This window comes from Oryctolagus cuniculus, chromosome 19 (genome assembly GCF_051225735.1).
Source record: "Oryctolagus cuniculus isolate XC-2025 breed Fujian yellow rabbit chromosome 19, ASM5122573v1, whole genome shotgun sequence".
NCBI classification, from domain to species: domain Eukaryota; kingdom Metazoa; phylum Chordata; class Mammalia; order Lagomorpha; family Leporidae; genus Oryctolagus; species Oryctolagus cuniculus.
This window is the reverse complement of record NC_142885.1, coordinates 55888078-55903037: the sequence shown is the minus strand read 5'-3', so window position 1 is coordinate 55903037 and position 14960 is coordinate 55888078. Positions and strand designations below refer to the sequence as shown.

Below are 14960 nucleotides of genomic sequence, written 5' to 3'. Positions count from 1 at the left end.
AGAGAAAAAGATGAATGTATCTCATGACACATTTTCTCACAAAGTAGTTATTTATAATGTACCTCCAATAAACATTCCAACAGGATTCTTTTCCCCTTTAGGACAGGGGTCAGCACACCCTGGTCCCCAGGTTGGCCATCGGATGTTGTAACTGAAGTTCTAATGGAATACAGCCCTGCTCATTTACATATTGCGGCTCCCTTTGTTCTGCAGCAGCAGAACTGCTACTGAGGCAGAGATCCTGTGACCTGCAAAGCTTAAAATATTTACTGTCTGAATCTTTACTTAGAAAGCTTGGCCAATCCCTCTGCTCTAAAACATGACATAAATGTTTATACATCAATTAAAAATAAATAAAACACCAAGAGATAGATGACTATAAAGATGCTTTTCGCAATATCATTAATATAGTAAAAAATTAGAAACAAATAGAATGACTAAATATACTATAACTTAGCTGAGAACTAAGTTCATTTGAGTCATGCTTATTGAAATTATGATACCTCAATTTGATGAGATAGCACTGAAAAGATAATTTATAATAAGGATAATATAATATTAACATAATAGAGATTTTAAAATGATGTTGAAAGTGCTCTTACTGCCAATATTAAATAAAACCAGCAAAAAATAAAATTTTTGTGTTAACTCTAAAGGGGAAATTGCAAATGTGAAACCAATTGTGGGTTGGGAGATTAAGGGTGGTTTTATTTGTTACAAAATGTATTTAATACTACTTAACATAACATACACAACTTATGATATGCCAAAAAATAACCCCAAACACAAAAAAAATGCTTTAAAACATTTAATTAAATGTAAAGCAAGAAGTTAAAGATTGTTTTCTTTTTTTTTTTCGTATTTTTTTTATTAGCCATTTATATTTTTCTTTTACAAATGCTCTTCTTATAATCTTTGATTGTTGAACTTTTCCTAGGAGAAGCTTCATAATACACGGCTCATGACTCCGTGTTCTCCTTTGCTGATTTGAGCCCATCCTGGCTCCACAACCCTCAGAATCTCAGTTACATCCTCCATCTGGTCCTGAGATTAGGCTATTTGTCTTCTATTGTTATAATACATATTTATTATTATTATATTGGTCTTAGGTTATTGCCCTGTGGCAATGCTATCTTTTTTATTTATTTATTTGTTTGTTTGTTTGTTTATTTTTTGGACAGGCAGAGTAGACAGTGAGAGAGAGAGACAGAGAGAAAGGTCTCCCTCTGCCGTTGGTTCACCCTCCAATTGCCGCCACGGCCAGCGTGCTACGGCCGGCGTACTGCGCCGATCTGATGGCAGGAGCCAGGTACTTATCCTGGTCTCCCATGGGGTGCAGGGCCCAGGCACTTGGGCCATCCTCCACTGCACTCCCTGGCCATAGCAGAGAGCTGGCCTGGAAGAGGGGCAACTGGGACAGAATCTGGCGCCCTGAATGGGACTAGAACCCTGTGTGCCGGCACCGCAAGGCGGAGGATTAGCCTAGTGAGCCGCGGCGCCGGCGGCAAAGATTGTTTTCTAACTCATAATCATTAGGTCTTCTGTGTGAATGTGGGGATTGCTTTTACTATACCACATCATAAAACTTTTTGCTTTTGCTGTAAAGTGTATCACTAAAGTCCAAGATACTTGCTATCTGAAATCCACTAGAAGAAAACTTTCACTAGGTTCTCAAGTCAGAGGTCTAGCCATTGAGCATCTTCACATCACAAATCCATCAAGAGTACAAACTATTTGTGAGTCATTTAGTGGTTTATAGAATAAATTATATTTTATATTGAGTAACATTCTGAGATGCTCTGAGGTATTTTCTTAACCAACTTCTTCATTCTCGCATATTTCTTTCTTTCTTCAGGATGGGATGACATCTGAGAGCATTCAAAATATACTCAATAAAATAAACTTTCCTAGGAATTCAATTCCCCATCTCCCTATTTCGCTAACTTCAGGGAAATCACCAAGAAATAAGTACTCTAGTATTTGACACAGGTCTTAGCAGTCTGGACAATGTATTGTGAATATTGGCTCTGTCATTTGCTGATAATACAACCACTGGGCAAGTTGTCATCTATGCACTAGGATTAATTTTAAGTGAGATAACAGGCTTCTAGTAAGTGCTCAATAAATGGTTGTGGCTGTCTGTTCTACTTTATATAAATTCCATTTCTTCCCCACTGATTCACTTTAGAAAACGTAAATCACCAGCTTTGTGTCTTTCATCTAATTCTGCCATTCTGAAGGTACTTAAGAAAATGTACATTTTCCATGAACCTTTTGAAGAGCCCTCATATATTATTCTCATGAGGAAAAGTCCATTTCAAGCTAATGTTTAGGATGAGTGAGAAGTTGGGATAAAAGAAACATGGCCAACTTAGTCTGTGCAAGCATGGACGATGCCAGATCTCTGGGATCCACAATTTGACAGCTGGCTTGGCTACTCAACAGCCAAATCTCAGATTCCATCAAATGGCAACAACTGCATGGACCTTCAAGGGTTGCTTAGAAAAGAGTCTACGCGTTTTTGCTTATAAAATCAATAAAAAACACTTAGGACAAGATCGACTTATCTGAGTTATTTATACTATTCTAGTGCACAAATATACTATGTATATTATGCAACATATATAAAAATGAGATAAAAACATAAAAAGAATTCTAGTAACTCATTAATTTTACTTAACTCCAGTAATTTTTTTTACTCATTTCCAATGGGTTGCCTTGCAAAATTCACTTTGGAGATCATTGGTTTAGAGTATAGAACAAGATAGTGTTTATAAAGTGTTATGAGCTGTAAAGTGCTATTGAAGTGTTTCAAAATAATGATCAAATAGTACGTTACAATGTTACATAATGGCCCACCATTATAACACCTACTAAATGCCAAATACTTATTACTATTATCTCCACTTTACAAATAAGGACAAGAAGTCCCAGAGTGATCAAGGTCACAGGCTAGTAAGTTGTAAGGCCAGGAGATTAGACCAAAGCCAGTGCTCTAAGGATCACCCAGTGATCAGGGTCCTGTGGGACACCATTGGGGACCAAAGAGGGAATAGTTGATGGCTGGACTCTGAAGCTTCTCCCCACCCACAGAGTCTTAACTATTGGGCAACAGTTCTATTCAGCTCAGGGTTCTCTGTCCTTCCCAGGGCTTGTCTTTATGCCGGGAACAACCCAGCTGACAGCAAAAGATATCCTCTACCGGCTACGCGTGTCCAAGGCCAAGTGCATTGTGGCCAGTGAGGAAGTGGCCCCAGCGGTGGAGTCCATCGTGTCAGAGTGTCCTCATCTGAAGACCAAACTCCTGGTGTCTCCAGAGAGCCGGAATGGGTGGCTCAGCTTCCAGGAGCTATTTCAGTGAGTATTTTTCCCAGCTTACCTGCAGCACGAGCAACAAATCACAGCTACATCACAGCTACATCCTGGAGTCTCCTTGTCTCCAAGGACTCAGAAATACTGTGAGTTGACCCAGGCTCTTTCTCAGAAAATAATCCAATAAAAGAATTTAAGGGCAGAAGGCTTTAAATGGAGGATTGGCCTCCATTTTCCTGCTTCCTACCATGGCCATGATGAATATTTTACAAGGCTTGACCCTGGCCTAACTTCTCCTGACCAATCTGTCACCACACTCTCTCTTATTATTCAAGCATGTAGAGACATCAGGGTCTCTGCACTTGTTGTTTCTTCTTCCTGGAATGCTCTTTCCCAGTCCTCTTCACAGCTGGCTCCTTGCTGTCTGATTAGAGCTCAGCGTGTTCTCCTGAGTGAGGCTCTCCCTGACTACCCTATCTACAGCAGACCTTCAAGCCACTCTATCACTGGATAGCCCTGGATAGCACTGATCACTATCAGAGTCATCATGTCCCTTCACTTGTTCCTTTATTTAGAGTCTGGTTTTCTCCTCCAGGGTACTGGTTGCCACACGAGTGTTTGTAGGCCAAATCCGGCCCACCACCAGTTTTTGTAAATAGTTTCATATGAACTCAGTCAGGCCCATTTGTTTACACATTGGCTATGGTGGCTTTCATGTTACTGCATCAGAGCTGAGTCATTGTACAAAGCCTGCCTTGTGCATGGGGCACATGCACAAAAAGCCTGAGATATTTGCTATCTGCCTCATTATAGAAAAAGCTTACCAGGGCCGACACCGTGGCTCACTTGGTTAATCCTTTACCTGTGGCGCCAGCATCCCATATGGGTGCCAGGTTCTAGTCCCGGTTGCTCCTCTTCCAGTCCAGCTCTCTGCTGTGGCCGGGAGGGCAGTGGAGGATGGCCCAAGTGCTTGGGCCCCTGCATCCGCAAGGGAGACCAGGAAGAAGCACCTGGCTCCTGGCTTCAGATGGGCGCAGCGCCAGCCGTTTTGGCCACTTGGGGAGTGAACCAATGGAAGGAAGACCTTTCTCTTTGTCTCTCTCTCTCACTGTCTGTAACTCTACCTGTCAAAAAAAAGAAAGAAAGAAAGAAAGAAAGAAGAAAAAAGAAAGAAAAAGTTTACCAAGGCCTGTCCTAAATTATAAGCTCCACGAAAGTAGAGACTTTGTCTGATCACTTTAGCCCCAGTCCCTAACTCAGAGCTGGTGCTTTATAAATATTTACCGAATAAATGAATGAACAAAACAGATCATTTAATTCAGTTTTCATAGGTATTTATACTATATGGATCTCACGTTGTTTTGAGGGTAAAATAAGCCAATATGAGAAAATATGAGAAAATGCTTCCTGAGCTGTTAAGTGAATAAAATGTTAATTAATGGCATTATTTTTCAAAGAGGTGTTAAATAACTTCTATCTTTAAAAAAAAAAAAATCCTTCCAGAGAAGTTTATAGAAAGGGAAGGTATATAAATCCTTTGAATAATAGGGCAGTTTCCATTGTAAGGATGAAATTTTATCCCACTAATTAACGTAAACAAAATTCGATTGGTCAATTTTCGAATTCTCTCCCAAGGGCCACATTAGTGAATCCTGTTTGTGTCTTTTATAAGCTGTGTAACCTTGGGAAAATCAAGTAAATTTTTGAAACTCTGTATTCTACCCATAAAATGGGGATAAAAATAGTATCTACTTCATGGGCTTGTAGAATCAAGTGCAATAAAGTATATAGAATGCTTAGCATAATGTCTGGCACACAGTAATTACTCCATAAATATTACAGTAATTATCACTGCTATTACCAAATTCAACTTAACAAAGTCATTCAACAGTGTCATGATTCCTAAGGCAGTGGTATTCTGATTAATCAAATATGCATCTCCACCAGTAAAATATTTTTAACACACTCCCTAACACATCTATGTATGTATGTATGTATGTATGTGTTTATAAATGGTGTACATGTACTTCTGTGAATTATACAAATACCAGAAATGGAAGCTTTAGAAAATGAGTAAAAAGATACAGATAAAGGAAGTTCCTTTATTTTCTTCCTTGTAAGTGTTGCCCTGCACACTCCCTGAGCAACAAGCACCCCCACTTCAGAGACCCCTTTTTTTTAAAAAAAGATTTTTATTTGAAAGGCAGAGTTTCAGAGAGGCAGAGAGAGAGAGAAAGAGAGAGAGAGAAGTCCTCCATCCACTGGTTCACTCCCCAAATGGCTGCAATGGCCAGAACTGGGCTGATCTGAAACCAGGAGCCAGTAGCTGCCTCTGGTCTCCCACGCAGGTACAGGGGCTCAAGTACTTGGGGCATCCTCCACTGCCCCCCTAGGCGACAGCAAATCGCAGGATCAGAAGTGGAGCAGCCTGGATTCAAACTGGCACCCACTTAGGATACCGGCACTGCAGGTGGCGGCTTCACCTGCTATGCCACAGCCTGGCCTCACTTCAGAGACTCTTGTCCTGAACAACTCTGCAACATTCTACTGAGTCTGCAAGAGGCCTTAAAATTAACAGATTGAAAAGGACTGCAAACTCTCATGGATTTCACATTGAAACGTGTACATTTTGCGGGGAGGTTTTCAAGTTGGAGGGAACTTCCACTTCAAACAAACAATTCTGGAGTGGTATAATTTCAAAAAGGCCATGGATTTCTTGTTTCTCTAAAAGCTAAGGTAGGGATAATTGTGTTTCAGGAAACCACACAAAGCAATAATGAGGCTTAATGTTACATAGTTAGAGTCAATTTTCCATTCAAGGAGTTAATTACATGGCCTCGCACCCTTCTGCTCCCAAGGATACGAGACCATGAACAACTTCCTAGATTATTCATGATGGGATAGAGAAAGTGTAAAATTATAGGCGGGATTAATCTTTTCTTTTTCTGTCCTAGTACTATGAGCTAATAATCTTGTGTTCTGATCTTGAGGGAATCAATATAGTGTTCTAGGCACAGGAACAACATGAGCAAAAACAAAAGAGAACAAAACCAACCCACCCAAAAACAAAACACACTGAAGTGTGCAAGAAATGGACTAAAGCCCTTCTGGGTAGCTGTATAACTAAATATGAGTCTGAGTGAAGGTTGGAAGAAGAAGAGGCCAGACTGTGAAATATTTCAAATGCCATGCTAAATATTAAAAATATGTGAACCATTGATGGCTTTTAATAAGCAAATGATCAAGGTTGATTTTGGATTTTAAACAGATTCCTCTGGCAACTGTATAAAGGATGAATTTGAGGAGGATCAAGTTGGACCTAGACACCATCGTACAGCCTAATCTAGGGTAGAGACTATGCAGATCTAAATCTGAGCTCTGGTGAATACGATGGAGGAAAGGGAGCAAACTAAAGAACCAGCAGGACTTGGAGAGACTGATGGGACACAGAAGTTGAAGGAAGAATTCATTAAGGCTGACCTGCTTTTTCATATGGGTGGTTGGGTAGATGGGGACTTAACTAATAAGCTGGAGGAAGAGCTAGCACAGGAGGTTAAGACAATGAGTTCAGAGTTGGACATACTGAGTTCGAAAGGTGTGTGAAAATTCAAATTCTATCAGGGGGTATATGAGCCTTAGACTTATGGAGGTAAAGATACAAATCTGGAAGTCATCGATATGTAGTCAACTCCAAAAATATGAAAAGAGAACTCAGAACTCAGATGTCCAGGGCAAATGACGTCAGTCAATAGAATCACTGCTTGAACATCTCCCTGTCACTCACAGATTGTATCTTTTTTATTTTTTAGTTAAAAACAAAAACAAAGAAACCCCAATATCAAGCATTTTCCATTTGTGTTGAGTTTACTGCCTTCCCACCATCACCAGTGTGTTAGACACTGTGAGGAAACCCTCCTGTTTCTAGCCAAACGTTGTGACTTCATCCTACATTTATACTGAAAATCAGTGCAACTGAGTATTATTTTTCTATTTTGGGGGAAGAAATTAGGCTACCAAGAAAGCCATGTTAATATTTCATGAAATTATTTTTGACAATATAGTATATGTATATAATAATCCTCTTCGGCTTATAGTTTCAATGGCAATCTTACGAATTTATTATCAAGATTAATGAAAATGGCATCCTTGTCCCTATTTCCTTCAACCAGGGAATTTAAGAATATGATACAAGAGTCTCAAAAATTCTTAGATATTAAATCAGTTATGTATCACTGAGTAGCAAGCCATCCCCAAACTTAGTGATGCAGGGCAGCAATCACTTTGTTTGCTCATGGTCCTTCAGGTCAGAAAAGCACACAGGGCTCAGCAGGGCAGCTGGTATTTACTAGGGCTGGAGCACCCATGGAGAGTTCATCTGCTGCCTGTCAGTTCAGGCTCCTCCGTTGTGCCGCACATGGTCTCCTCTTCCAGCAGGGCAGTTTGAACTATGGTTGTTGTGTTGTCCCACATCTATCCCAGGGAAAGGGAAGGTTATAAAGTCTCTTGAGGCCTGGGCTGAGAAATCCCAGAATTTTGGCCATATTGTAGTCATCAAAGCAAGTCACAAGGCCAGCCCAGATGCAAGGAGAGGATACCTGGTCCACCCTTCAAAATGAGGGGATGGCATATGTACTTATACAGAAGTAGATCAAAGGAACTGTTGGTACTATCTACACACAATCTTATAGAGATTGTTACCAGTTAGAATACTTTTGGTTTTAGTAACCCAAGAAGTGACTGAAACAATGCAAAGAATTCTATTATCTCACAAATAAGAAGCACAGAGGCAAGATGAACTGAGGGAGGGTTGACTGATTCAGTGTTTGATGAAGTTAACATGGACCCAAGTCATTCATCTTTCCATCATGCCATTCTCAGTATGATGGGTAGGGTGGTTTCAGATATGTTCCAAACATGCTGAAGATACGGAACAAAAGCTATGTAAAAGTTTGATTCAAAAGCCAAAGGATCTTCCTTTAAGTATAAAAGATTCTGAAATATTAATTTACAAAGATTCAATATTTATTTTTAAAAATTCATAGATTTTTTAAACTAAAAAAAAAATTTAAATCATTTAGAGGGTCTGGCATTGTGGTGCACTTCAATGCCAGTATCCCATATGAGTGCCAGTTCAAGTTCTTGCTGCCCTGCTTCCTATCCAGCTCCCTGTTAATGAGCCTGGGAAAGCAGCAGAAGATAGCCCAAGTACATGGGCCCCTGCCACCCATATGAGAGACCCAGATGGGGTTCCAGACTCCTGGTTTTTGTCGGGCCCAGCCCCAGCCATTGTAATCATTAGGGAAATAAGCCAGTGGGTAGAAGATTCCCGCTCCCCTCTCTAACTCTGTCTTTCAATTAAATAAATACATCTTTTAAAAAAAATCACTTAGGAAATTATGTTTAAATAAAGGAAATGAAGGTTCATTGGTTACCTATATGGAAAGCTATTTTGGGTATTTAATTGGCTTATAGGAAGATGAAGCTAAGAAAAGAAGAGGAATATTTGAGTTGTTAAATCTTTGTACTGATCTTCAAAGTCCCTCCAAGATAGAGGAGTTCCTCAAGGGAAGCTTTGGATCAGGTTCAGTTCCATTAACTCTTTTCTGGTTAACAAGATGGCCAAGTAGTAGAGAAAAGAAATATCAACATCGATACTACTCTTCCAATTTTTGCCACCATCTTGGGGTCCATGTTTTGCAGGTCTGCCTCTGAAGAGCATAGCTGTGTAGAGACAGGAAGTCAAGAACCAATGGCCATTTATTTCACCAGTGGGACCACAGGCTCTCCCAAGATGGCACAGCACTCTCAAAGCAGTCTTGGCATTGGATACACCCTTTGTGGAAGGTAGGGAGAGGATTCTGCTTTCAGTAAATTATGTCTGAGTTGCTAATATGCATATCAAACTGCCTAACTGACACCTCTTCTTGAATGGCAATAAGCTATCTTCAAAATCACATCTATAAAACAGAACTCTTGCTGTCCCTGCCTCACCCCTAGCTCAGTAAATGGCACCATCTAACCAACCAATTAAGCAAGAATTTAGTAATAAATACTGATTCAATCCCATGATACCGTGTCTGGCTCCTTCTCCTCATTTCAGGCAAATCTACCCACCCAGAAAGGCCTTACTCCAAGAAAGATTAATGTGAAACTCTCATAATACCCTGTTTTATTTTCTGCATAGAATTTATCATTATCTGAAATGACAATATTTATTTATATACTTAACTCACTTTGTTGTATAATTATTATCAATTTCCATAAAATAAGAGTTCTGCTCTCCTTTGATCACTATTATGAAGCAATGCCTGGCACGTAGTATCTGGTCAATAAATAGTCATCACCTCAATAGGCAAACTCAGAAAACTGTGCTAAACCAGCCTCCCAGTTCACTCTCAGACCACCAACAAGGTTCTAGGGCAAGTTTGCTTGCTTTCCAAATGCTTTCCAATGTATTTATTTATTTTTGTCTGTTTAGATACTGGCTGGATTTGAAGTCCTCAGATATCATATGGAACATGTCAGACACTGGCTGGATCAAGGCTGCCATTGGCAGCGTGTTTTCTTCTTGGCTTCAGGGGGCCTGTGTTTTTGTGCATCGGATGGCCCAGTTTGACACGGACACTTTCCTAGATGTGAGTCATGACCTTCAGCTACGTTTGCCTTTACAGCTCCTCCATATCCCCCAGAGGCCACAGAGACATAATCTCTTCAGCAGGCTAGGCTTCTTGTAATCATTCTTTTAAAGAAGCAAAGTCTACTTGGCTTTTGAAAATATTTAACAGAGTCTTGGGGGAACATCCACAATACAGGCATGAGATCCAGATTACTGCTTCAAATTGCTGAGAATTTGCTAGTGTCACTGAATCTGTGGCTGCGACCACTCTAATCTGTAGCCTGGTTCTAAATAATAGATTACAATTCTCCAGTCTAAACAAATCTTTCATTTCTGATTCAATGAAACAAATATAATAGCTGGTAAATCTTAATTCCTGAGTGGAGATTAAGGGTGTGGTGGCCTTTCTCCCAGAGTAGCTACTTCTATTATCCTCTCACCCTGTGTTTCTCACTTTCTTAATTCTCAGAACACAACACTCTTTTGGAAACCAGGCATTTGCCTTCTTGGCCAAAGATGACTAGACTAGGATATCAGATGGCTTTAGCCTATAGAAAAATGTGATCAGTACAGCTGTTTTTCAACCAAGAAAAATCAATTCAGTTTAATTATGTAAGTATTATTAAATACCTACCACACCTGTGTGTGAACAGAAGCTGTTCACCAAATTATTCTGCTAACTGATTTGAGAAGGCAGTTTGAGGGTCTTAACAGAAATGTAGGATATCATAAGAATTGGGACCTCTACCTGAAGTGTGCAAAGTGCAATGAAGAAGATAAGTTAACTCTACAGTTTCAAAAACTACATTTCTAAAATAATAATTTTTGCTTTACAAAGCAGAAATTTTTAAGTACTATCAAAGTTAATTTTAAATGCTATAAAAGCCTTCATAAATTTATTCTATTCTTAAATAAATACATTACACTTAGAAAAAAGCAATTAGAATCTAGGAACCAAGTGTACACAGTAGAGGTACTCATTTATAGATAAAGTTATTCTATGACAATCAAGATAGCCTATACACACATCTTGAGAGTCGTCTCTCAAAAGCTTACATTTCATACACATTGTCAATATGTTAAATGACATGGTGAAACTTGTTCCTCTAGAAAGAGGACCTCTAAAACACTAGTATTTCTCTAGATTTAAGATGCCTACACCATTACATGATTTAAGGAATTGGAGGTTTAATTGAGTTCCCAAAAATTTAAGCCATTAAGAAAAGGCCAACGTTGTGGTCAAGCTGCCGCATGCGATGCTGGCATCCCATATGGGTGCTAGTTCTAGAACTGGCTGCTCCACTTCCAATCCAGCTCCCTACAAATGCACCTGGGAAAGCAGTGGAAGATGGCCCACATGCTTGGGTCCTTGTACCCATGTGGGAGATCTGGAAGAATCTCCTGACTCCTGGCTACAGCCTAGCCCAGCTCTGGTTGATGTGGCTATTTAGGGAGTGAACCAGCAGATGGAAGACCTTTCTCTCTCTCATTCACCCTCTCTCTCTAACTCTGCCTTTCAAATAAAGTAAAAATAAATAAATAAATAAAGTAAAAATAAATCTTTAAAAAAAGGCCTTGAAAAATGCATATGTCTGCCTTTATCCATCCACACAAAAGGACATATCCTTTTACAGGAATTATGCTAAGAAGGGCCCAGTAGGTTATTTTATACATTCAGAGTAAGTGCTATATGTGACTATATGAGTATATGAGGAGTCTCTAAAATGTTCACAGAAAATGTTTATTATGAAAAAAAATTAGATGTGGAGTTCAAAATTTATGTGTACCATAATAAACTATTTTTCATTTCATTTCCTATGAACTTTTAAAGTACTCCTGTACAGGCAGAGGTTATAAAATTCCACTATGGAAGGTAACTTGTAGCCCTGAAGTAAAATAAAAAATTGTCAGCTTTCAAAATACTTATGCTGCTTACTAAGGAAGTTTATTTTGGATCACGGTTTTGGATGTTCACAGTCCAAGATCAGGCAGGCCCTACTGGTTTGGTATCTGATGAGGCTGACGTATGGCGAAGAGGAAGCAGGTGCAGAGGAACCATCACAGAGTGAGCCAGGAAGCAGAATAAACAGCTGGGCCCGACTCAGATTTTTATAACTAAACCTCTCCTAAGAACAGCCTTCTGAGGGCTCGCCCCCAGTGGCCTAAGGTCCGCTCACTAGGCCCCACTCCTAAACACCATAATTGGATTTAGTTTCCATCCTCTTAGTATCATTAGTTTATGACTTTGGGGTTTAAATAACTGTATGAATTCAGCAGCCAAATCTTTTTCAAACCATAGCACCAGTTCATACCTTGAGTTGTTCTGAAACTCCACAAGTGAATCAATTACTTGTTAAATTTGTGTATGTCTGTTTCTAAAACATACACTTCTTTCCAACAACTGGAAATTCCCAACACACAGTCACATAGTAATAAATGATAAATATTTGCTTTCTTGTTTCAGTAGTGATCATGAGATGGGCATGAATTAATGAAAGAGAATGAGAAGATGCATTAGTTGTGGCCCCAAGTTTACTGCTTTTGACATCTGTGTCTTTCTTTCCCATTCAGACGCTTACCACTTACCCCATCACGACTTTGTGCAGTGCTCCCACTGTGTATCGGATGCTTGTGCAGAAGGACCTGAAGAGGTACTTGGGCAGAAATCTCCATTTGCACCACACACAAAAGCTATCATTTGGCATCACAGCCCTCCCCCTTTCAACACAGGAGAGATCCCAATCTCATCATAATTGTCACTTTGGATTGAATAATTCTGTGTCATGTGGAGCTCTCCAGTGCATTGAGTAGAGGATACGTGAGTGCATCTCTAGCCTTCACCTCCTAGATGCCAGTGTGTCTCCCCTGATTTGGGACAATCAGAGATGTCCTTCGACATTGCCCAGTGTCTCTGGGAGGTGGGACAAAATTATCCTTCAGCTTAAGAACCACTGGGATAGCTTCCAGGGGGCAACTGGACATTTTTCTAGGACAACCTAAATCCTACAGTCTCATGCAAAGAAGTTTGTCCACTACTACCACTCTTTTAGAAATATGGTAATTTAGAAACAGCCCAAACAAAACAGAAACATAAAATAAATAGATTTATACTTCTTTGAAGAAAAGCTAATGAAGGTTATATTCAATTTATCCAAATTACCCAAACATCCAATAGCTGCAATGTATATTTATTAAACTAATTCAAATGGCATACATGGGGGAAAGAGAAAGGAAGAGAGAAACCATGTGAGTAGTGCAGGCCTGTCTACCCTCTGCCCCACCAAAGTGTGGATGCCCAGGAGGGAAGTGCTGTGATTAGAATAAATCAGACATGAATCATCTCTTCTCTTAGTCAGTGTCAGCTCCCTTGTGGCCCTCAAAATGTGATCTTCTTCACATTTCAAGGGCAATTGCAGGAGCTCTTTATGGATTACTTGGAACATGCATGATTCCTGTCTTGCCCACACCTTCCACTCACTGGAACTTCACCGTATGAGAACTGGGCTGTCTCAGGCTTTCTCAGCTGAGTCCAGTAAGGCCAATGGTTAAAAGATCACGCTCAGGGAGTTGATGTTGTGGTGCAGGGGTAAGGCTGCCGCCTGAGATGCTGGCATCCTCTATGGGTACCAGTTCACGTCCTAGCTACTCTACTTCCAATCCAGTGCCCTTCTAATGGCTGGGGAAAAGCAGCAGAGGATGGCCCAGATATTTGGATCCCAGGGAGATCTGGAGGAAGTTCCAGGCTCCTGGCTTCACTCTGGCCTAACCCTAGCTGTTGTGGCCATCTGGGGAGTGAATCAGCGAATGGAAGACCTCCCTCTCTCCATCCTTCTTTCTGTAACTCTGCCTTTCGAATAAATAATAAATAAAATGTAAAAAAAAAAAAAAACCACACACACACACACAAAACAAAAGACCAAGCTCAAAGTCAATCATGTAAGGCTCTGCTCTTTCCTAAAAGTGTGACCTCAGACACTCAAGATGACCTTGCTCAGCCTCAGTCAACTTCACCCAAAGGAGGAGATTAAGAACCACCTCAGAGGCATGGTGACACCAGACTATGAGTAGTAACGGAGAGCACAGAATATCCAAACCACCCCTTTATAATTGGAGGGTCTGGGGGAAGTTCTTTAACCTGTCTGAGCTACAGTTTCCTTATCTGTAAAACAGAGGTTGAGAGGATGCTAAGAGCTCTCCTGAAACTGTCTCACCATAGCACCTGCTCAGCTGTATCATTGGTTGTATCATTTGTCTAATAAATACTCAATGATACATAAAATTCCATTAGTATTTTTCCACCTTTTTCCTTAACAGCTAAATTCTCCACCTGCTAAGATTTAAGCTCCTTCAGAAATCATTGTTTCAATCACTAATATGCCTATGTGCCCAGAACAATGTCTGGCAATATAGTTAAGGGTCCAACAAATATTCACTGAATGAACTTTCCTAAGACTTGCCTCTCCTAGTTCCTTGGCTTCTTGCTTGAATGTCCTAATTATCTTGCAGTTAATGCTACTTGGGTTTTTTTTCCCCAAAGACCAAATGCAATTCTGTCTCTCCAGATATAAATTCAAGAAGTTACGGCACTGCTTGACCGGAGGAGAGCCACTCAATCCAGAGGTGCTGGAACAGTGGAAGGCACAAACTGGGCTGGAGCTGTACGAGGGCTACGGACAGACAGAAGTGGTATTATTTCAAGAGCAACGTTGGACATACTGGGAGCTGTTCAGCCCCATGACTGTCAACTGAGCTCTTAAAGTGCCCTAATCATGCTCTAGTTTCCCAGAATACTTTACCTTGTCAGTTGTTAGCAAAACCTGTGAATTGCTCAGTTGGGTTTGGCTGAAGGCTGTGATTATTTCACACAGTCTCTCTGCCCCCTCTCCATTAAGGAGAAATTTCAGGGGTCTTAGGGGTTGGTGAAGGTCATAACTGTGCTGGAAAGGACCCCCCCTGTGTGCCTCCATGGGGAATCTATTCCAAGATGTGCTTAATGGAGTCTAAAGTGGTTTTCAAAAGTGTGGTCCTCACA

General features: G+C 40.3%; 1 protein-coding gene across 1 annotated transcript in view; it reads left to right on the top strand.

Annotated features, from left to right (window-relative positions):
• LOC100350992 (acyl-CoA synthetase medium chain family member 4) overlaps positions 1-14960 on the top strand; it is a 50063-nt gene that overhangs the window by 25710 nt on the left and 9393 nt on the right. The window contains exons 6-10 of the mRNA XM_002711831.6: positions 3150-3357; positions 9013-9156; positions 9791-9947; positions 12500-12579; positions 14491-14614. Of these exons, the coding sequence (XP_002711877.3) occupies positions 3150-3357; positions 9013-9156; positions 9791-9947; positions 12500-12579; positions 14491-14614 (713 nt within the window). The remainder of the gene's footprint in view (positions 1-3149; positions 3358-9012; positions 9157-9790; positions 9948-12499; positions 12580-14490; positions 14615-14960) is intronic.